The 22495-nt window shown below is 47.7% G+C and overlaps 1 protein-coding gene and 1 long non-coding RNA gene across 16 annotated transcripts in view; one reads left to right on the plus strand and one right to left on the minus strand.

Annotated features, from left to right (window-relative positions):
- PPP2R2B (protein phosphatase 2 regulatory subunit Bbeta) overlaps positions 1-22495 on the minus strand; it is a 400010-nt gene that overhangs the window by 22099 nt on the left and 355416 nt on the right. For all 14 annotated transcript variants that reach the window (XM_075996178.1, XM_075996177.1, XM_075996180.1 and 11 more), the window contains one exon: positions 12905-13069. In XM_075996178.1, coding sequence (XP_075852293.1) covers positions 12905-13069 — 165 coding nt within the window. The remainder of the gene's footprint in view (positions 1-12904; positions 13070-22495) is intronic.
- Positions 4696-6185, plus strand: LOC105876496 (uncharacterized). 2 transcript variants are annotated; one of them, XR_012913979.1, is made up of 3 exons: positions 4696-4784; positions 4922-5023; positions 6097-6185. It is a non-coding gene; the product is annotated as an uncharacterized LOC105876496 (long non-coding RNA). The 2 variants fall into 2 exon arrangements; XR_012913978.1 differs by having other exon boundaries at positions 4731-4814.

A 22495-nucleotide genomic window follows, 5' to 3' on the forward strand; every position in this document is an offset into this window, starting at 1 on the left:
TTTGTGTTTGTTACAGCAGCCATAGGAAATGAATACAAAGAGGAAGAGGTGATTTCTTTTTTTTTTTTTTTTTGAGACAGAGTCTCACTTTGTTGCCCAGGCTAGAGTGAGTGCCGTGGCGTCAGCCTAGCTCACAGCAACCTCAAACTCCTGGGCTCAAGCAATCCTGCTGCCTCAGCCTCCCGAGTAGCTGGGACTACAGGCATGCGCCACCATGCCCGGCTAATTTTTTCCATATATGTTAGTTGCCCAATTAATTTCTTTCTATTTATAGGAGAGACGGGGTCTCGCTCTTGCTCAGGCTGGTTTCGAACTCCTGACCTCGAGCAATCCGCCCGCCTCGGCCTCCCAGAGTGCTAGGATTACAGGCGTGAGCCACCGCGCCCGGCCGAGAGGTGATTTCTGATTTCACCTCTGGTGGGAAGGAAAGGGCTATCAGATGATCTAGTATATATATGAACTGTATGGTAAAATGCTCACCTTGTTATGTTCAACTTACATTAATGTTTAAATTAACATACATTGCACCTGTAGTCCCAGCTACTCAAGAGGCTGAGGCAGGAGGATCTCTTGAGGCCAGGAGTTTGAGGCCAGGTTGGACAACATAGCAAGCCTCCATCTCTTTAAAAAAAAAATGCATTCCTGGTTATGAAAAGTGAAAAAATGGCAATAAAACATACATTAAGATTTTAAAAGTTGTAACATTTTTACAAATTGGAAAAATGGAAGGTAACCTTTGGTGTTTCCAGGCAAAGGAAAGGAAAGAGGAGGCCCAAGCTCTCCTTAGATTCTAGGCCAATGCTCCTTTCTGGGGGAAAGACTACCTCCCAGGCATTTCCTCTATTGGGTTTCTCTTAAACCTCGAATTCAGGATGCTCACTGGTACCTGTGACTGCTTTGTCACTGATGGCTTGTCACAGGCCCCGATGATAAGGAAGTTGGCCCTGAGATGGCTGCAGTCACCCCTAACCCCACGGCCAGCCTTTCCCACTCTGCGTGTCTCGCTCGGGAGGTGCAGCCACGTGTGTGAGCCAGTTTGGGCCTCCACTGCTCTCACCCAAGACCCCAAGGGAGGGAGCAGACAGCGCCTGGGAAGGTGTCACTGCTAATGAATGACACTCACTTCCAAAATGAATAAGCCTTCTAAGTTCTTAGGAAAATCCACTCGAATGGAGTCTCCAGAATGACTAATTGACAGAACTGGTTAAATTAATAAAAAATGAAAATGAGGATGGAAGAAGGGGGAAGGGATTCTATTTTTACTCCGTGGCTTGGGCCTCGCCTGTGCTGCTTTTAATCGCTGCTGTGAGCTCAAATGGGGTAGGGCAGCTCAGACACTGGTAGGTGGGTAGGTGGGGGTGGGTATCACTGAGTTCTGTTCCTGCAGCAAGGCTGTTTGGCTTTTCTCCAGGGTGGGGAGTGTGTGTGTGTCTGTGTGTGTTTGTAATCCTGTCATCAGCCAAAAGTATTTTAATAAAGGACCTTGTCATTTTAACCTAACCAAGCCCCCCCCCGAAATAAACACTGTTAATTATGCCCCAGATCAATATTGAACCCCTTTTGGAAGCTGCGCCAAACCTCGGAGGCTTTAAGATTCATTGCAGCTGCAGTCTCAGCTGATGTCTTTGGACACATTCCATCAGAGGCCTGGGGAACGAGCCGCAGGTTTATTAAGGGATCGAGTGGCTTACAGAGCCAGGGCTCGGCAATTCTGTTTATAGATGAGGGTGAAGAATACGAGTGGATTTCCCGTTCTGCGCAATGGCAGAGCTAATTCTATAGTCAGAAACGATCAGACGGGGGGGGGGGGGGTGGTCCAGCCGATGGGATTGTGTAAAATTCAGCCCCGTGAAATTATCCTTTTGGGTGTTAGATGAAGATCATACTCTTTTCTCTCCCTGCCAAATAGCCAGAAGAGGGATGAATTCTCCTGGTAGCAGACAGATGTGGGTGCCAATCTCAGGCCCTGCACTGTGATCTGGAGCAAGTTTCTCTCGGTGCCTCATCTGTAATGTGGAGGTGCTAATACTGGTCTTCATGGGTTGTTGTGAGAATTAAATGAGATACAGAAGCGTTCAAAAATAGCAATGCACCCGCCTTTACTACACCCGCCTTTGGAGGAAAATGAAGTTTCTGATTTGGATTATTAGGTTGGGCATCAGCCTTGGCCCTATTCTCATTGGAACTTTCCCGAGACTACACTATTGACTTAAACAACTCAGATGTTAAGGCTTAAAATGCGGACACTTTCCCCCCCTCAGCATCAAAAACTCAGATTTGCTTCACACCAGGCCCACGACAGACAGATTTCGGTGTACTCCGGGGCAGATGCTGACGGCCCTGGATAGGAAGCCTGCAGTGGTGGCATCTGAAGGAGGGAAATTCTGTGGCCAAGTCTTGAGCTGCAGGTTGGCCGGTGCGGAAGGGCCTTGCAGCTGGGACTGGTGCTGCAGGGCTGCCCGGTCCCGGCGCCCGAGGGAAGCCCTGGTTCCTCACAATGGCTGTCGGGACGCTCCCTGGCCAGCTTCATCTCCTGCAAGTCCCCAGCACAAGCCATTCCCTTGGAACAGGGCGAGGACTCAATGGCCGGTGACAGAAGGGAGGCAGCCCTGCCCAGACCACAGCGGAACTCGGGGGCCACTGCAGAAGCCACCTCGTGCCAGCAGGGCAGGTGTCCTCATCATACAATTGATTTCATCCAGCAAACGTGCACGGGGAGTCTACTGTGTGCCAGGCAGTGTGCTAATTGCTTTTACTTTAATTAACGGTCAAATATTTCCATGAGACCAAATCCTGGGATCGCTTCTCCATGACCTTCCAGAAGCATTTGACATAATTGATCCTGGTGTCTTTCTAAATTCACTCTCCTCTCTTGGCTTATACATAATACCTTGGATTTCTGCTTACTTCCTTGATGGTTCATGTTCCATCTCCTGTAAAAGGCCACCACCGCCTCCTTTCAACCTCACTGGTCAATGTTGTCATGCCCTTCACCTGTCTCCTGGGCCCCTCGTTCTTCTCCATCCACACCTTCCCCTCTAATTGACATCACCTTGTTCCATGGCTTTAAATATTAATACTAGGACATGCTCATGATTCCTAAATTTATGCCTCTGGCTCAGACTTCTCCCATGACTTCCAGACTCATGTATCCAATTGTCTCCTTGACTTTTCTCCTGGATGACAGACATCTCAATCTGGACACATCCAAAAGAGGATGCTTGCTCTTTCCACACCAACCCTGTTTCCTTCCCCTGTCCCCTTATTTTGTATATGTCACCACTATACCCTTAGTTCCTCAAGCCACAAACCTAAGAGTTATCTTAGATTCTCCCCTTTCCATCACTTCTCTACTTCCAATGTCTCTGCAAGTCCTCTTAGCCTCACCTCCTAAGACCCCGAATGTGTCCACTGCCCCCACCCTGGTCACAGCCATTATCATTTCTCCACCAGACTGTGGCAAGAGCCTTCTAAAGTGGTCTCTCTGCTTCCAGGATGGCCACCCCTTGCTTTGCTTGAGAACTCTTTTTTTTTTTTTTTTTTGAGACATAGTCTCACTCTGTTGCTCAGGCTAGAGTGAGTGCCGTGGTGTCAGCCTAGCTCACAGCAACCTCAAACTTCTGGGCTCAAGCAATCCTGCTGCCTCAGCCTCCCGAGTAGCTGGGACTACAGGCATGTGCCACCATGCTCGGCTAATTTTTTCTATATATATTAGTTGGCCAATTAATTTCTTTCTATTTAGAGACGGGGGTCTCGCTTTTGCTCAGGCTGGTTTCGAACTCCTGACCTTGAGCAATCTGCCCGCCTCGGCCTCCCAGAGTGCTAGGATTACAGGCATGAGCCACCGCGCCCGGCTGAGAACTCTTTTAAGACCATGAACAGAGGATCCACTTCTGTGCTTCACACAGACTCAGGGCTTTTCCCACTTCCTTTGGAGTGAAATCCAAACACTCTGCCCTGGCCCACAAAGCTGTACCTGATCTTGTCCCAGCCTACCTGTCCCCCAGCCTGCCTGTCACCATCCACTGGTCTTTTTCTCTGTTCTTTGAACACACGAGATTGTTCCTGCATCGGGGCCTCATACTTTGATGTTAGTGCTCTCTGGATCCTTCTGATAATCTAGGTCTCAATTCAAAGGCTTTCCCTCACACCACCCTATGAAAATAGCCCCCTACCCCCAGCTCCTCTCTGACCCTGCTTAATTTTCTTATAGCTTTTATCACTGTCTGAAACGATCTTGTTTATTTGGGCATTTGTACATGGTTTTCTCTCCTCCCTGCCCACTAGAAGGTCAACTTCTTGCAGGCAGGAAAGGAAACTAGTAGGTGTTAAATAAATCTTAGTTGAGTCGGTGGTTTCTGGTGTCTTGGTGAAGAGCTGCAGGTCTGATCAAACCCCAGCTTTGTCACTTGCTCTCTGGTGGCCGTAAATGCATCATGTTCCCTTTCAGCTAGTTGTCTCATCTGTGAGATACGGATACTGGTAGCAGGTACCTCCCAGGGTTGTCATGAGGATTGAATGAGCTCACACATGCATACTTGGCTTACTTCCTGGACATAGCAAAATGTCATAGACGTTAGCTGTGACTGAGGCTGTTGACATTACTACTTCTACAGCTATTGCTGCTGCCCTCCCTGTTCGCACTCTTAAAAGACACACGCGGTAGAGGAGCAAGATGGCACCGGCGTTTCCATGGTAACACCGTGCTTACGTGGTACATGCCAGCCGCTATTCTAAGGCTTCACGGATGTCATCGCCTTTAATCCTCACAAGCACCCTATAAGGTAAATACGTCCACTAGCCACACTGTATAGGTAAGTTGAGGCACAGAGAGGGTGAAGTGGCCTGCTCAAGGTCACCATTTAGGCCACGGATAAAGGTTGATAAACTACATTGATTGTCTCCCCTGTTTTTGGCCCAGTCTCTGCATTCACTCACTACCGCTGGCTGAGTTGGACAGAGAGGAAGAAACGAAGCAGAAATGTCCCGGGCTCCTCGCTGCCTTGCCCAGCACCGAAGACAGGTGCGGGGGTAGAGGGGGGTCAGGGAGTTTTGACCTTTCCTGCCACCTGCACCCTAGAGCTGGAGCACCCAGGGGGCCTCCCGTCATCCTCTCCTTTCTCCAAGTTACGGAAGTAAAACTAAACCTGGGCGGGCACCTGGAAAGCAGGAAAGCTGCCCACGTTCCATGGCCTGACGCCGTCCCTTCCACCCTGTCCTGCACGTGCTCGCCCTCACGTTGGTGGCTGCAGTCGTGAGTTTGTCCCTTCACATGCTGCTGTGACACTTACCCTGAGCGTCTCCCCACCTGCCATCCTCCTTAACTGTGTCCTCAGGTCTTCGGCGAGTCAGGTCTCTATGGCCCTTAGAGCTACCCCCCTGCCCCCGTTCTCCTCCCCCTCCCATCCGAGGGTCCTCTTGCCTTTTCTGTGCCGCCGGTGTGACACGCTCCACTTGTTCAAGACCCGCGCCCTTCGAGACTGGCTTTGCAATAGGAATCAGGCTCCTCAGCCCCTCGTGGCCTCTAAGATCAATCCAAGTCCCGTCTGTTCCGAGAGGCCTTGTTTGAGCGGCACAGGGAAGCAGGCGCCCCCGTCCTGAATCACACAGGGGACCCCGACCAATTGTAGACACCCACGTGCAGGTCACTGCCCAGGCCTTTGGTGCTGCCTGGCTTCTCCCCTGCCTTTAGTAAGGGTGGCCCTCGCTGTGGGCTCACGACCTGTGGTCGCCCTGCCCGCCGGGAGGAAGGCATCTGTATGGGTCCCTGCCCAGGCTTCCTGCGGAAAGGGAGCCCCAGACGACGTCTGGACTGCCGGCCCCAGGGCTGTGCTCCTGATGACGTTTCTGTCTGTCCTCTGCTGAGGGCTGAGCCGCGCCCCGCCCCCACGTCCCATGTTGAAGTCCTGACGCCCAGAACCTCCGAAGGTGACTGTATTTGGACATAGGGCCTTTAAACAGGTAATTAAAATAAGGTCATTAGGTGGGCCCTAATCCAATAAGAAAGGGAATTTTGGATACCGACAGGTACAGAGGGAAAGCCAGGGACAGGGAAAGAGGATTCAACCCTGCCCACGCCTTATCTCGCCCTTCTAGCCCTCAGGACTGAGAGACGATGATTTCATCTTGTAAGCCACAGTGTTCTGTTACAGCAGCCTTGGGGGACCAGTACACCTTTTTCCATCTGTCTTGTACCACCTGCCTGCCTCCTTACCACGGATGCTCTCAGAAGCCACGCTCCGTGCCAGGCACCATGTAAGTATTGTCCAAACTGAGTGGTCAGTAAGATAAATGATGTCCCTGGCCTCCTAGAGATTACATTCCAGTTGGGGAGACAGAGATGAAGAAAGGCAAACAACTATGATGAGCACTTGGATACAAATAAAGAAATAGGGTGACAAGATAGAAATAGGGTGCAGATTGGGTGGGCAGAGAAGTCCTCTCTGAGGAGGTGATGTTTTCTCAGAGATCTAAAAAATGAGTAGATAATCCAGCCAGATGAGGGGTACGGTGGAATAGAATCCAGGCAGAGGAAGAGCCTGTGCAAAGGTCCTGAGGCAGGAAAGGGCTGGGTGTGTTGGAGGTGCAGGAAGCAAGCCAGTGTGGCCACGCTACAGCGAGCCAGGACTGGAGAGCTGGTTGGGGACATGCCTGGGGACACTGGAAAGGAGTTCAGCTTTAACTCCTCTCTCATTTCCCACGATGGCATCCACCACACCTGGCCAGTTTCTCCACCGAGCCCCCAGTACTCTGACTAGCCATGTGCTGCTGCCATCAGCACCCCATCGTTTCAGGCATCTCAAACTGCAAACACAACCCTTGTCACTACCGCCAGAAGGGGCAGAAAAAAACCAGAGAGGCGAGGGAGAGAAGGAATCAACCCTCCCAACCCCTGCTGAGCATGCAGAGCGAGGGACATATGGAAATTAATATATGCAGCTCTGATAGCACGGCTCTCCTCGGCATTTTGATTAAACGCCGACGGTTATTAAATACCCTCCTCCTCCTCCTCCGTGCTCATCTCCGAAAGCCAATGTTGCTTTTCATTTTGAACTCTGATGAACTGTCTCAATTCCATTCACACACCTCGGCCGAACTGCGGGCGACCGTAGGCTGGTGTTCGAGGAAGGTGGAGAAAAATCAATATGAAATGTCAGGCGCGGGGTCAGATGGAACTTGTTTTCCCAGCCGGCAGGAGCTGGGGGGCCGCTGCAGCAGCAGCCGAACAAAGGGAGATGTGCACGGAAGGAGGTCGGCACTTTGGATGAGTCAGGAAAATGAATTTTGTTCACTTCTTCATTAGATTAGTAGGCTGACGGGCTTGCAGTTCAGAACTCCACTGGTGAGGGGGTGGGGAGGCAGCACCTGGCAGAGGCCTGCAGGCCACCAGGAAGCTCCTGGGTCTCCCTAGGGACTGTCCCCAGGGCTTTGAGTCTCCATGGCTATGCGGGGCCCAGGCTGGAGAGAGGGGCAGCCCCCGGGACTCCCTGGGTGTGTAGCTTCTGTGTGCCTGCACAGCTCTTTCCTGTGCTCCTCTCCCCCCTTCAAGTCTTCAGGTCTCCGCTCAGCCGTCCTTGCCTCGTAGGGTCCTTGTCACACCCACTTGCACCACCCATGTCTCTCTTACCACTTACTATAGCTGCAATGCTGTATCTGCTTGTGATTCTCTAATTAATGCATCTTTACTCTGTATGTGTCAACTTGACTAGGCCATAGGGTGCCCAGATATTGGGCCAGACATTTAGGGTATTTCTGGAAGGGTCTTTTTGGATGAATTTAACATTTAAACTGATAGAATGAGTAGAGGAGATCTCTCTCCCTAATGTGGGTGGGCCTCATCTAATCAGTTGAAGGCCTGAAGAGAAAAAAAAGTCTGACCCTCCTGCACAGGAGAGGGCATTCATCTGCCTGACTGCCTTTGAACAAGGACATTATTTTATTTTTTTTCCTTTGCACTTGAACCGAAAGCGTGGTTCTTCCTGTGTCTTCTGTTTGCCAACTGCAGATCTTGGGACATGTGAGCCTTCATAATCACGCAAGTCAATTCCTTATAATAAACCTCTTCCTGTGCACACACACCCTATCGACTCTGTTTCTCTGGAAAACCCTAATACGGTGAGCTCTAAGAGAAAGGAAACGGGGCCTCTTTTTGCTCATTGCTGCGTCCCCACAGTCTGATACAGTACCTGACATATAGTTTGCACTCAACAGATATTAATTAATGAAATAAATGATGGGCCCCCTATATCTGGCAGAAGGGTCAGGGTTTCAGGCATCTTAGGTCCACAGGCCTGCGGCGGGGGAATTCGAGAGAAATCATTGTTGTTGCTGCTGCTGCCACAACGTGTTGACTCTGGCGTGCCCGGCAGAGTGCCAGGATCTTACACGCATGATGACATTTATTCCTCGTGAATGTCCCACCTTGTGACGCTGTTCTTACTATTTCTACATGCAAATGAGAAGCTCGGGGCCCGGGAGGATCGAATACCTTGCCCGAGGTCACATAGGTACTGAGTGGCAGAGCTGGGTTCGGATTGCAAAGCAACTGCTCCGAACCATTCCAGCTTTGATGGTTTCCAAGGCCTTGCCCCGCCGTCCATCTTGAGTTCAGGGTTCATGGAGCCTCCCGGTGGGTGTGTCCGGAACCCGTGCGGGCCTGTCTGACTGCAAGCCCAGGCTGGTGTCTGCCGCGCCGGGGCTCCTTGTGCCATCTCGGGGCTCCCACTCTGGGTTGGTGGCCCATCAAGCCTGGTTCTGCCTCCCCAGACAGCTCATGTCATGTCACCCACAGCGTGCCCCAAACTGAACCCCAAGCCCTCGCTCTCTCTCAGAGAGACAAAGGGGCTTTCCATTCGCCCCCCCCATTCCCACGTGTCATTTATGCCGACCCTCGGGCATAGCTTTGTTTATTAAGTAACTACTACTGGACCCCCTACTTATGTGTCAGGCCTTGGCAATATGATGTGACCAAAACAGATTTGATTCTTGTCCTCAGCGGGTTCACTGTCTAGAGGGAAATGACATTGAACAACGTCAACATACCCCTGTGCGATGAATGCCAACCTCTAATATCACTTACATCCCCCCAGTTATTTCAAAAGAAAATGTTCTTTCCCTCCTTCCCCCTCCCTTTCAGTTTCCCTAGCTGCAATACTTTATCCTTTTATCCTTCGCCCTTGTATTAAGACTACAGCAAAAGCTTCTAGCTCTCCTTTCTTCCCGATACTACTATGTTAATCTCCCATAAAACATAAATTCCATTAACTCTGCTCTATGGTTACCAGCTAAATGATCACAGAGCTCTCCCCACATGCTAGGACCTGTGGGTCTCAAACTGGGGCACGTGTATAAATCGTTGGCCGTTGGAGGGTGGGTACAGGAAGCCATAGGATAAATGCTGCATCTTTTGGGAACATCAATTTTGCTTGAAATTTGGAAGCCGGGTAGAAATGCAATTATGAAAATTGACAGTATACATTTTATGGGGGTAAAAAAAATGCAAAAATTCACATAAAATTTTAGAAAGAAAAACAAGATGTCAAAGAAAATCTGCTGTGGTCAGCACCTTGCCCACGGCCACTGGTCTCTGCCAGGCCTGTGCTGTTTTGTCTTTGGTGACACGATGGGCCACCAGAACACATCAGAGAGGTAGGATTGCCCCTGTGTGCCCTTCTTCCATGCCACAGGACTCACAGCTTGGCCCCAGGAAAGTTGTACTTGGTGGAAAAGTTTAAGAAGAAATGGATACTCTAGAAGCTAGCTCTGGGTATAAAATAGGCACTGAATGAATGAATGCATGCATGCATGAGAACATAAACCTTTGACTCTGATCTTCAAAGACCAACCTTATAATGGACCTCATAAGAACCATCATCCTTATCTGACCTCATTCACTCAATATTCCCCTGTCCCCCAAGCCTGGTACTTCCTAAGACTCTTTCATGTTTCCATGTACTTTATTAATTTCAGAATTTTGCATATTTTATGTGCATTGCCAAAAATACCCTCCTTCCTTGCCCATTAGCCTAATCCTACTTGTAGTGCTTTGACACTTGACTACTCAGCCTTTGCCTTCCCCTTCCCCGTGAGGTCTGTCCCAAATGTCCCAGCCTCCTCTGAACGCCCTAACCCCTAATTTTCTCCATCATTCATTTGGGTATTAAAGTGCACACTGCCTTATACCATTGTTCCTGAAATGTTTCCTGGGTACATTCTGCCTCTTTAGCCAAATTTTAAATCATTTGAGTAATGAAGGAAATAAGCCTTACCTTCCCATTGTATCATTGTTCTTTGTAGTAACGAACACATTTCAGACACAAGAGCATCATGCTGAAGGACCCACCCAATGAATTTTAGTCTGTCTAGATGTGTGGTTCTCAACTAGGAACAATGTTTTCCCCAAGAGGATATTTCATAGTGTCTGGAGTCATTTTTGGTCATCACAACTGGGCTCATGCTACTGGCATCCAGTGACTAAGGCCAGAGATTCTGCTAAATATCTTACCAGCGCACTGGACAGCCCCCTGCTCCAAACAAATTTAGTGGCCCCAAATTCAACAGTGTACTGTTAAGAAACTCTTGTCTAGTTTATAGAACCTTCTTAATTTTCTTCCTTGTTTCTTTGTCCTCCAGCCAGAACTCAACCTCCCCATCCTCTTGTCTTCTGTCCAGGCAATTTCCCTAACAACTAATCATGCTCATATTCCTCCCTAGTTACTTAAGTGGCTGTTCACTGACTTTGACAAAAAAATGCGAGTTTTTTAATCATGGCCATTACCACCTGGCTCAGGCATTCCTCCTGAGCCTCAGTTTCCTCCTCCGGTCATTCCCTACACACCAGCCATGTCAGTCCCCTGCAGTTCCACAAACATATCATCTTTCAGGCCTAGGCACCTCTGCATATGCTGATCCTCCTGCTTTGAGCACTTTTCCCCTTGTTGGCTTATGTTAAGTGTACTGCTCAGAGATCAGCACTAGTACAAATATCAACAAATATTTATTAAGCACTCTCTAGTAGAACTTTCTGCAGTGATGCAATGTCCTAAATCTGGAAGCCACTGGCCACACGTAGGCTTTTCGGCACTTGAAACGTGGCTGATTTGAACTGAGACGTGCTGTCAGACAGAAACACCTGCCAAGTTTTTAAAGACTTGGTATGGGAAGAAAAAGAAAGAATGTAGAGTATTTCATTACAATTTTTAGCAGTTATCTCATCTAAGCCCCACGAGAAACCCATGAGGTGGCTGTTACGATTCTCTTGCCCATGACATGTGAGAAGACAGAAGCTCAAAAGGGCCAGGGGCGGGTGGACAAGGTCAGACAGCTAGTAAGCGTGGAGCCCGGTCTGACGCGGGCGTGCGTGACTCTACAACCCACGTCTCACGCCACCGTGCCGTCCACACCAGCTCCCCTGTGACAAACCTCTGGCAGCAAATGAGCAAACAACTGTGACCAAAAGGACCACATCCCTCTCCTAGTCATACACCTGCACAGAGAGTCGGCATGTCACTTGTGTCGCACAGGCATTGAAACAGAAAACTGGGCTTTTGGGAGAGAGATGCATCTTCGTTTCTGGTACTCCACAGCAACCGGGAGTGGCAGAGCAGCAGCTTGCAGAGGGTGACAGCGGGACACGCACAGCTCTAGCCTGTCCTGGACATCCCAGCAGCTGCACATCCTTTAGCCCAGCACTGGGCGTGGACTGCTGCTGAGAGGGACCTCTGCTCTGGGGAGCAGTTTCTTTTCTAGAAACCTCCCTGTGAGCTCCAGGCCCATCTTCTCTACCACGGCACCCACAGTCAGTGCCAGCAGGCCTCACTTGCTCACAGTGAGGTCGTGAGCCTCCGTGCTAAGATCACCTGCCTTAGCCTTCTGCATCCAAGCACGCAGCTGCCACTGGCTTAGGGGCTGCTTTGCTGGCGCAGTGCCCCGAAAACTCCAGCGTGACCCGAGGGCCATCAGTCTGGCCGCACTTCACTCTAAATCCATCTCCCTGAAGTTTTTCCCTGGTGCCCACTGGGACCACGGGGACTTCCAGGGTGCTGCTTCCTGCAGACGCAACCTCCCTGAGAAGCCACCAGCCTCCTCGCCAGCTGCCGTTCCCGATGCCTTTTATATTCCCAGCCTCCCACGCCGCTCAGCGAGTCCTGTTAACTCCGCTGCCAAGACCTGTCCAGACACCACCTGCCCTCCCTTCTCCCTTCCTGCTCACTGCCACGTCCCGGACACCCTTCAACACTCTCCTAACCTGTCCCCTCCCCTCTGCTGTTCCTTGGGTCCATTTTTTTTTTTTTTTTTTTTTTTTTGAGACAGCGTCTCACTTTGTTGTCCAGGCTAGAGTGAGTGTCATGGCGTCAGCCTAGCTCACAGCAACCTCAAACTCCTGGGCTCAAGTGATCCTTCTGCCTCAGCCTCCCGAGTAGCTGGGACTACAGGCATGTGCCACCATGCCCAGCTAATTTTTTTTCTCTGTATATATATTAGTTGGCCAATTAATTTCTTTCTGTTTATAGTAGAGATGGTGTCTCGCTCTTGCTCAGGCTGGTTTCGAACTCCTGACCTCGAGCAATCTGCCCACCTTGGCCTCCCAGGATTACGGGCGTGAGCCACCACGCCCGGCCTCTCGGGTCCATTCTTAATGCATCATTTGGATCATGTCACAGGGTTATTTATTGTTATTTATCTTTGTATCTGACCGTTTTAGAATTGAACGTGAGGTTTCATCTTTACGGAAATACCAAACTCGGAGCTGACTCCCCAGACTGGCAGTTCCGCCACTCCGGGAAAATACAATGTCGGAAAGGAGATCACAACCTGCCAGGCGCACCCCCTCCTCCACTCTCTCCTCCCGCACGTCGGCGGGGGCCGGCGGCCCACCCCCCATCACCCTCAGGCCGCTACTCACACTTGGTGTGCCTGTCACACAGGGCTGACGCCCGCATGTCGCACAGCCGGATTGTCCCTTTGCTGCTGCTGTACACGAAGGTGTTGCAGTGGTGCGGGTGGAACTCGGCTGCGGTGATCACCTCCGTGAGCTCCTCCATGTTGGCCGGCTTAATGTCCACGATGTCTGGCACAGACGAGTCAAGGAGGCAACCAGGAGAAAGAGGCAGAAACTCCGGGAGGGGTTAGCAACGGCGCCAGCTCACAGCAGCCTACCGGGCTAGCGTTTGCCACGCACGTGCCGGATCCTCGTGCGAACTGTGCTAGCAAAGCAGCAGGTACTGTGGGTCCCAGGCAGGTGAGCTCAGGGACTGTAAGAAAATGACCCAGGGTTACCCAGTAGTCAGAGGCAGCATTAGAACTCAGGTCTCCTACTCCCGGTATCTGTGTCTTGTCCTCTGTAACATGTAGAACATATCCACTCCTGAACAAAGTTACCTGCTCATGCAATCATGCTAAAATGTACCAAGTTGCAAAGATTCTGGCTTTCCATTTTATAACAGTGGTGGAGGAACTAGTCCCATTCCAACCAAATAATTCAATGTCTCTGAATCCTTACTCAGATTCCCGGGCTGATAGATGATAACTACGACAGACTGCATATCTCTTTCCATGAAATCCCTGAGACCTTCTTTAATGATGTGTTCATGAGAATAACAATAATAGCTGCCAACATTTATTGAGCACTTTCTATAGGTCAGTCACCATGCTAAGCTTATTGCATACTTTATCTCAATCCTTGTAACAACTCTATAATCAACACTTTTCTTATCCCCATTTTTCAGGGTTGGAAACAGAGGCTCTAAGTGCATAAAGTAACTTGCCTTAAGTCACGTGGCTAATAAGTGACACCACCAGGATTTCATCCCAGGTGCAAAATCTGTATTCTTTCATAATGATGCAAAATTTCTCTCATTTAAGATATCAAAGACTTATCTCTGTAAGCTGTGGTTTGCTTTAAAGCTTGTGAATGAGTTTAAGTATCAGAAAGAAGACATCCAGTTGTGTGATGGGAAAGTTTCAGGCTCCCATGGTACATACCCTTAGTTTTATCATCTGGGTCCCCCCCAAGCCCCCAGCATTTTTCTTTCTGATCAAGAATTATTATACCTCTATTTTTTTTTGTAGACAGGGCCTCACTCTGTCACCCAGGCTGGGGTGCAGTGGTGCAATCAGAGCTCACTGTAATCTCAAATTCCTCGGTTCAAGTGATCCTTCTGCCTCAGCCTCCTGAGCAGCTGGGACTGCAGGCACATGCCATCTGCTTGGCTAAGTTTTTAAATTTTTTTTTTATAGACAGGGTCTTGATATGCTGTTCAGCTAGAACTCCTGGCTTCAAGAGATCCTCCCACATTTAGTCCTCCCAAAGTACTAGGACTACAGGCATGAGCCACGGTGCCTGGCTGTATGCCTACATCTTTTAAGACCACACCGTTGTATATCGGAACGATACTATTTATGAAGGCAACTCAACGGAAACAAACACCTGCTGCAGGGGGTCTGGCGTGAGTGAAGAAAGGGGTTTATACTGATCCTTCCACACCCCACAAAGCACCTGGGGGCTCAGAAAGCAGGTTGGAAAGCACGTGGCTGGGGCCGAGGTGCTGTCTGGGGACCCAGCAACTTCCTGCAAAGGAGCAGGCCTTGTGATGTGGCTGCAGTAACACAGTCAGCTGACCCAAATGATTCTTGCTTTCCTACACCCTACTATCTGTGAGCTACCTCTGGGATTTCTGCATTTTCTGTTAATCGTCCAGTAGTGTTTTCTTTCTTTCTTTCTTTCTTTTTTTACTTAACGTTTTCTCTTTGGATCAACTTTAAATGGACTCACTTTTTTCTTAGCCTCATCTAAGCAGGCATCCAATATTCATAAAATCAGGGGTTTAATGAGCTGGTTACATTTTTAATAATATTCATGCAAGTAAATGAGTAACAATGAAAATATGTGTGCCCACCTGGAGTTTCTGTACATTTTGGGCAACAATGCATTGAATCAACAAGCAATAATTTGCTATAGACTATCCTATCAGACCAGGATGGATGAAAGCCATCTATACTTTTTATTAAGCCGGTAGCATAGTCCCCTCCCTAGAGTTTAGATGAGACACAAGCAAATGCACCGATATTTTTAGTTCCACTAGCACTAGCAAAAAATAAAGTCATGTATTATCAAACATCACCTATGCTCCTGCTACAACTATTCCAACATGCAATTTATTGCAACAATGGCTTTGTCTTAGGCTGTGCCTCCTTCCCCTTCAATTATCTCTTATAAATCCTGCTGGGTTCTTTCTAAAATTAGCTTGAGACTGAGCTAACGTTACATTTTACTACAATTCCCCCCCAACCAAACCCAGATGCAAATATTAGTTGGGTCTCCAGGGCATATGGGTCCTGTGGATTCACAAAATACCACCTTTCAACTCAACTTCTGCCAGGGTTATAAATATCTTTGCAGGTAGCACCACTTGCTTGGGAGCAAGAACCGGTGTCACTCGGGAGGTGGCTCCAGGCTCCAGCTCTGGTCCCCTTCTCGAGCCGCCTGACCCATGCCCCGGGCTTTGTGGCCCCGACTTGCGGTTGGGTAAGCAGAGCTTAGTGTTCAACTGTTGTCAGATTTCATCACCCTGCAGGAAGCCTTCACACCCTACTGTGCCAGTGAGCATGTTTCTCTTTTCCCAAAATAGGGAAAGAAAATCTGGTGTCAGCTTTCTCAACCTCTACCCGCAGAGCTCTAAAAACAAGCTCAACTGGAAGGGATCTTCGCTGTGTGGGAGGGGGAGGTGCTAGAGCTACAGCTATTTTTTTTCCCCACCTAAAAATAAAGCCCCAAAGTCAGAGCGTGTGAAAACAAAGTGCCTAAACATTTCTATGAAACCAGGAACACTCCCCCACCATCAAAGACACCGTTATGGGAATGTGCCCATGGAATCTGCTTAGGACTGCTGCTTCTAGATCTTTCCTTCCTTCCACCAGACCTCTAAGCCTGTCCACCACCTATCCCTCATTTCTAAGCCATTGGCTTCTTTCCCCCACGAGTCTGAGTCTTCTCTTTGACTACAGTGCTTGTTTGGGTTTGACTCTATGGGGCTCAGGAGATAAACCATGACTCTACCTTCTTTATTTTATTTATTTATTTTTTTGAGACAGAGTCTCACTTTGTTGCCCAGGCTAGAGTGCCGTGGCGTCAGCCTAGCTCACAGCAACCTCAAACTCCTGGGCTCAAGTGATCCGCCTGCCTTAGCCTCCTGAGTAGCTGGGACTACAGGCATGCGCCATCATGCCCGGCTCATTTTTTTCTATATATTTTTAGTTGGCCAATTAATTTCTTTCTTTTTTTTTTTTTTTAGTAGAGATGGGGTCTTGCTCTTGCTCAGGCTGGTTTTGAACTCCTGACCTTGAGCGATCCTCCTGCCTCAGCCTCCCAGAGTGCTAGGATTACAGGCGTGAGCCACTGTGCCTGGCTTCTACCCTCTTTAATAACCATGATAAAGATAAGGGGAAGATAATAACCGGCAGCTCATGCTTATCAAGTGCCAGGTCTGTGCTGTGCTGACACGTTACATGGGTTGTCCCATTTGTCCCTCATCTCAGCCTATGGAGGTCAGTACTATTAAAATAGCTCTATTTTACAATGGAGGAAACAGTGACTCCATTACTTGAGATCATGTGACCTGCAGGGGGCAGAGCTGGGATTTGAACCCATGCATCTGATTCTGGAACCTGGATTCTTTACCACAAAGGTGCTCTGCTCCCTGAGGAATGGTTTTGCGAAGCCAGCCTTTCCGAGTGTGATAGCTTTGGCTCTCTCAAAACGACCTGGCTGATCTGAGATGGCAGCTCCACCTCTTCTGCGTTAGGTCTGTGCTCTCTTAATGCACCTGACACTCTGGTGGCTGTATTTTCCAGAACTAGCATTTTTACAGATTTTTTTGAACCAGAAGTTGGGACAGAAGCCTCACAAGGGATTTTTTTTTTTGACAGAGGATTTGCTGAGTTCTAGAAACATTTGAGAGAAAGAGTCTAGTTGCTAAAAATTCCATAGTTTATGGGGATGATTGGAGAGTATATTTTACATCTGCATCTTCTAGAAACCCGGGCCTTTTCCCTTGTGCTGTTCTAAAGGGAGATGCAGGTTTTCAGCACATGTAGTTTTGCCCTTCATGTTGGGAGGGAAGGAGAAAGCAGGTGAGCAACGCACAGCTCCCTGCATTATCTTGAAAATGGAATGATGCATTTTGACAGTCCATTTTCTCTTCCTTATCCTTTAGAGCTCTTTATCCAAATTATTTCCCTGTGGTCCCAAAGAACTAAATGGCAAAAGCAAAACATAGCATCGGATTCACGGCTAATACACAAGGCAGACAGCCAACAGATTGCTATTAAATTAACCCTGGGGCTTGACAGATCTGTTCTTTCTGACCCAACTGCTTATGGCATTCCTTATTAACGCTGTGCCCAGGCAAATTACATCTGCTAACAAAAGGGGTTAATCTGGCTCTCTGCTGGGACTCTGGAGGCAGCTCTGAGGATAGGAGGGGGCCCAGCCAGTTGGCAGCTGAGCTCCGTGCATGGAAGGCAGAAGGCGGGAAGGTGAGGGCTCCGCTGTGCCAGGCAGTAGCCGGAGGCATCATTTAAAATAATAATTGGAGACACTGGGAGGTCACCTCTTAAGGGATCCGCTCCGAACAAATAAGAAGCCAGAACCATCACTTATATCAGCGGTGGGGGAAGGAGCAGAGAGGGTCATCGCAGCATGGTGAGGAGTGACATGAGGGCCATTCAAAAGTCATTTCTCTAACCCCAAGTTTGGAAACAGCTTTCTACAAAAACATGTTTGCTGCAATATATAAAAGAAAAAGATTGACAACGATCTGAATAAATATATAGAAATTTTTAAAAACAATTAAATGAATTTTTATCTAATTCATTAAATTCTTTTTGTTTGCAATAAAATTTCCAATCCTGTAAAAACCCACAGTACACAAAGTTCTAACTATAGTGTGATCCTAATGTCATTTAAAACTTATACTCTGAAAACAATGATCTAAAAGCCAAGACACCAAAATGTTAGTGATAATTCTATCAGCGTGAGCCTCTGAATGATTTTCCTTTTTTTTTTTTTTTTTTTGCAATTATCAGTACCATTTCCACATTTTAGCAAAGCTGTAGTATTTTAGGATAAAAAGACTCGAACATTCTATGCTTATTATATACCATTATTTTGGTGAGGAAAGTGAGGTACAAAATATACACAGCCACATAAAGAAAAAGTCACACACACATAAACAGTACACACACACAAATACACAGGGAGAGAAAAGGAAAGAAATGTAGTTGTGTCTTATAGGGAGATTAGATTCCAAAGTCAGCATGTAAGTTACAAGTCCAATAGCTCATTTATTCCTTCATGTATCCTACAAATGCTCCCAAAGAATCTGCACCCTGCCAGCACTCCTCTGAGTGCAAGGGATATAGCAGTCACCAGAACAGACCAAACCTCCCCTGGTACATGGAGCCTATATTCTAGGGGAAAATAGGGGGACATGGGCAACCGACAAAAGTCAGTCTAACATATAGTATATTAGACAGCGATAACTGCTCAGCAGAAAAATAAAGCAGGAAAGGGAAGATATGTGTGTTTCTTAGACTGAAGACAAGAAAGATTCCTGGGTAAATCAAGAGTTTTAAATTATTTTGGCTTTTCTCGTATTCCTGTGTTTCCCCCTCCTCCTGAGCCTCTATTGCGGAACTAGCATGAAGTTTAGTCATGTGTACATGAATAATCCACTGTGTATACAGCAAAATTGGTGGTGAGATTATCATTCATTCTGTTTCCTTTTTCTAACATCTCTACAATGAATATATATCATTAAACAAAACACTATTAAAAAGAGTAGTTTCCTTAGCCTAAAATCATCCATGAAAAAATTCAGAGATAGAGGAACTCCATCTCTTTGGGTAAAGTTCCAGGTAATATCGTGCTAAATATTGTGATTGTAGCAAAACGGGCCAGGAAATTGGGATTCAGTTTTGATTCCATCCCTATATTTTGCTAAGAGAGCTTGGGAAAATAATTTTATTTGTCTGGGTTCCAGTTTCTTTTCCTTTAAATGAGTATAATCCCATTTACTCTGTCAGCTTCTAAGAATTTTGATTACCAAACAGGATAATGGAGAAACATTATCCATTAAGTGGGTTTTTGTTTTGGACTGAATCATCCCATCTTCTGAAGGAGGCACCCATTTCTCTACGGATAGCGTGCACATGCGCTGGCTCTGTGGGCTTCTGAAGGTGACTGTGTCCTCACAGGCCTCTTTTTGCTGCTGATTTTGCTAATATCGATAAGCTTTTTTTCCTCCTAAATCCTGTCTAAGCCAATCAAGGATAGGAGAGCCACATAGACTGTTGTTCCTCAGGGCTTCGTGTTGTAAGCTGCAGAACGGAATCTTGAGTTTGCCTGGGTGAGGTATCCACAGGCAAAAGCAGCTGAGGCTTTTCATATCCCTCGTAATGTCTGCCCACACCGACGGTGGAAACTAGTCATATCGTGGCCTGGAACACTGAGCATATCAGAGTTGGATTCCCTTTTAGGGCACATGAGTCACTCTGAGGTCTGTTTTTCCTTTCCAAAGTCTGAATTTAATCTTTGGATATCCAGCAATGATTACGAAGCATTCAGATCTTATTAGCTAACAGGACACGCTGCTTGGTGATGAGACATTGGAGATCTCCACGGAGGACGGCAGGGGATATTCTTCTCTTAAGAGCTTAAAAAAAAAAGCCAATGTGCAAATACTCACGGAGTGTTTGCCAGTTGCTAGGCTCAGTAAGAGGGGACCGACGAACACACGCACGGTGCCATATTAAATATGTACTGAGCCATGAAAGACTTTGTGCTGAGACAGCCTTTATGATTTGAGGAACATTTGAAAGCTCCATAACCAAAAACTCTTTCCTACTCATGTAAGACGGAGAGCTTGGAATCCCACCATTAAAAATTTTCCGATTCAGAGGACAACTCGGACGTTATTTTCATCATGAAGCATTCGGCCTTTCTTTCACGATCCCTCCTGCCCTGTACATCCACAGCACCTTGAATGCATCTCTATGAGAACACTAGCTACACATTATTTCAATTATTTAAATACTTTGAGAGATGGTGTGCTATAATAGGTTTTGCTGGGGTTTGGAATAGGTGTATATTTGAATCCCAAATTCTGGGACCAGTTACGTCATCTTGAATGTCTTTGAACCTGTTAACTCAGGTCCCCAAAGAGGAAAAAAAAAAAACCTCCAGATGATACACGTAAATACCTGGCACTTAATGCAAGCTCCAGAAATAGGTAGACTCATCTTCTCTTGTGTGGTGTCTGTTTGGCCCCCATACTCACTTTAATGGCTTGGTGATATGTTAAGTTGGTTAGGCTGAACTATAATCCTTAGACTTCCCTTTCTAATATGTTTCCCAGTTAGGGTAGGCTACAAGGGATATTCTCTCTGCAGAGTTAGGGGACAGAAAGGAGGAAGCAATCATTTTGCAATATACCTTCTCCCAGTCAAACGCTCATCCACGTGCTGCTGCGAAGAGATTTTGCAGATGTGAGTAAGGGCCCTAATCTCGGTTGACTTTAAGTTAATCAAAAGGAAGATTATTCTGGGTGGGCCAAACTTAATCAGCTGGAAGGCATTTAAAAGACCACTCAGGCCTTCCTTAGGGGAGAGACTCCAAATGCCTCCTGGGTCTTCAATTGCTCTCTCTTCCCTTTAAATGTTCCTTCATGGCTGCCACCTGTGGACAAGCTTCACTCATGCCTGTGGGGTTCCAGTCTGCTTGTGATTCTCCCTTCCTGACTGCCTGCCCTGCAGACTTTGGACTTGCATGTACAGCCACACAATTGCAAAGCCAATTCACTGTAATAAGTCAATCGCTTTCCTTATCTCTCCCTCCTGCCTCCTCTTTTGCTCTTCTTCCATACACACACACTTCTCTTTTGCTGGTTTTGCTTCCCTGGCTGAAATGGTACACCCACCCGCCAGATTACAAGGGCATGACATCAAGGGTGGAGTTTTATTCTTCATGGCATCTTCAGTGCATATAGTAAGTGCTCAGTAAATGTTTATGGCTTTTTCTCTAATTCATCCTTATGACTTAGCAGCACCTTCTCTATGTATTTTTTTTAAATGCAGAAAACCCACAGTGGGTCAATAGGCCAAGTTGCTAGGCCTGTATAGAATAAATTGTTTAGCCTGTAGTTTTCTTAGGAGAGAACAGGATGTAAGGCGAGAAGAAAGGGGACTGGGGGAACGCTCCCCATAATCACAGCTACCGTGTAATGAACAGTCACTCTGCATCCGGGGCTCTGCTAAGTGCTTTATGTGATTACCTCATCTCATCCTGACCACTTTACTAGATCACACTATCTCATTAACTGATGTGGAAACTGAGGGCTACAGAGACACTGAGTAACTTGTAAAGGGCACACAGATATGAGGAGACGAAGCTGGATTCAAACCCAGTGAATCTCACTGTGGAGTCTGCATTCCAACTACTGAGCTCCACTGCTCTGAGGAAGCTCAGGAAACCCAAGAGAAATCTGCACAGTTGAATTCTTGCCCTCACCCCTGACATGAGGCCCTGCGGGGGGAGAAACCCCCAGGCTCCTAGAGCCCTAGGGTGGCCTCAGACACGGAGGGTTAGCCGCACACTAGTCAGGCACCTGGCCTGGGAAAACCACCGAGGCTGCTTTTCATACGGGGAAGAGGAGGCTGCCCGGCACAGAAAGGCCGATTCGCTAGGTGTGTCATTAGAAGGGAGCTGGTCCTTTTATACTGAAGCCAATCTGAGATTGATACGTACACTTGATCCCCTGGCAGGAGGAAAGCCACTGAAGCCACAAGGGACAGAAATTTATACAAGGCCCCACAGCTTCCTCCAAAGCCTGCCTGGCAGAACACCACTGGATTACTATAAAAGGAAGGCTGCTGTCCATGGTACTAAGGGGTGCTAGAATCTGGAAGCCGAGAGTTGAGTCTGTGTGGTCCCTTGATCAGGGAATCAACTTCCCAAAGGGCCTCAGCTTAGTTGACAAAGGAAGCTGCCACTCATGCCTGCTAAGACCAAGGTTAGAGATGAAGTTCCCCAGAATCCAGCTGGCTTCTCCCATAGAAATCCCCTGTATCTCATGCCTACAGACCAGAGTTCTGTAAGGTATGGCTTCTGCTACCATTTCTAGCCTCACTGATACCACGTCCCACCTCATTCTCTGGGCCCCAGTTATAATGGCCTTCTTAGAGTTCCTCCAACATGTCATGCTCTCTCTTGCCACAGGACCTTTGAACATACTGGACACATCTCTCCACCTCTCTTTGCCAAGTTAGCTCCTCTTCTTTCAGATATCAACTCAGCAATCTTACTCAGCAAAGCCCATCCTACACTATATTAGGATTAAAAAATGCATTCACAAAACCATACTCCCTTTCTTCACAGAACTTATCTCATTTTGTAATTATATACTCATTACTGTGATTATTTGATGAATGCCATTCTGAA

This window comes from Microcebus murinus, chromosome 21 (assembly GCF_040939455.1).
Source record: "Microcebus murinus isolate Inina chromosome 21, M.murinus_Inina_mat1.0, whole genome shotgun sequence".
NCBI classification, from domain to species: Eukaryota; Metazoa; Chordata; class Mammalia; order Primates; family Cheirogaleidae; genus Microcebus; species Microcebus murinus.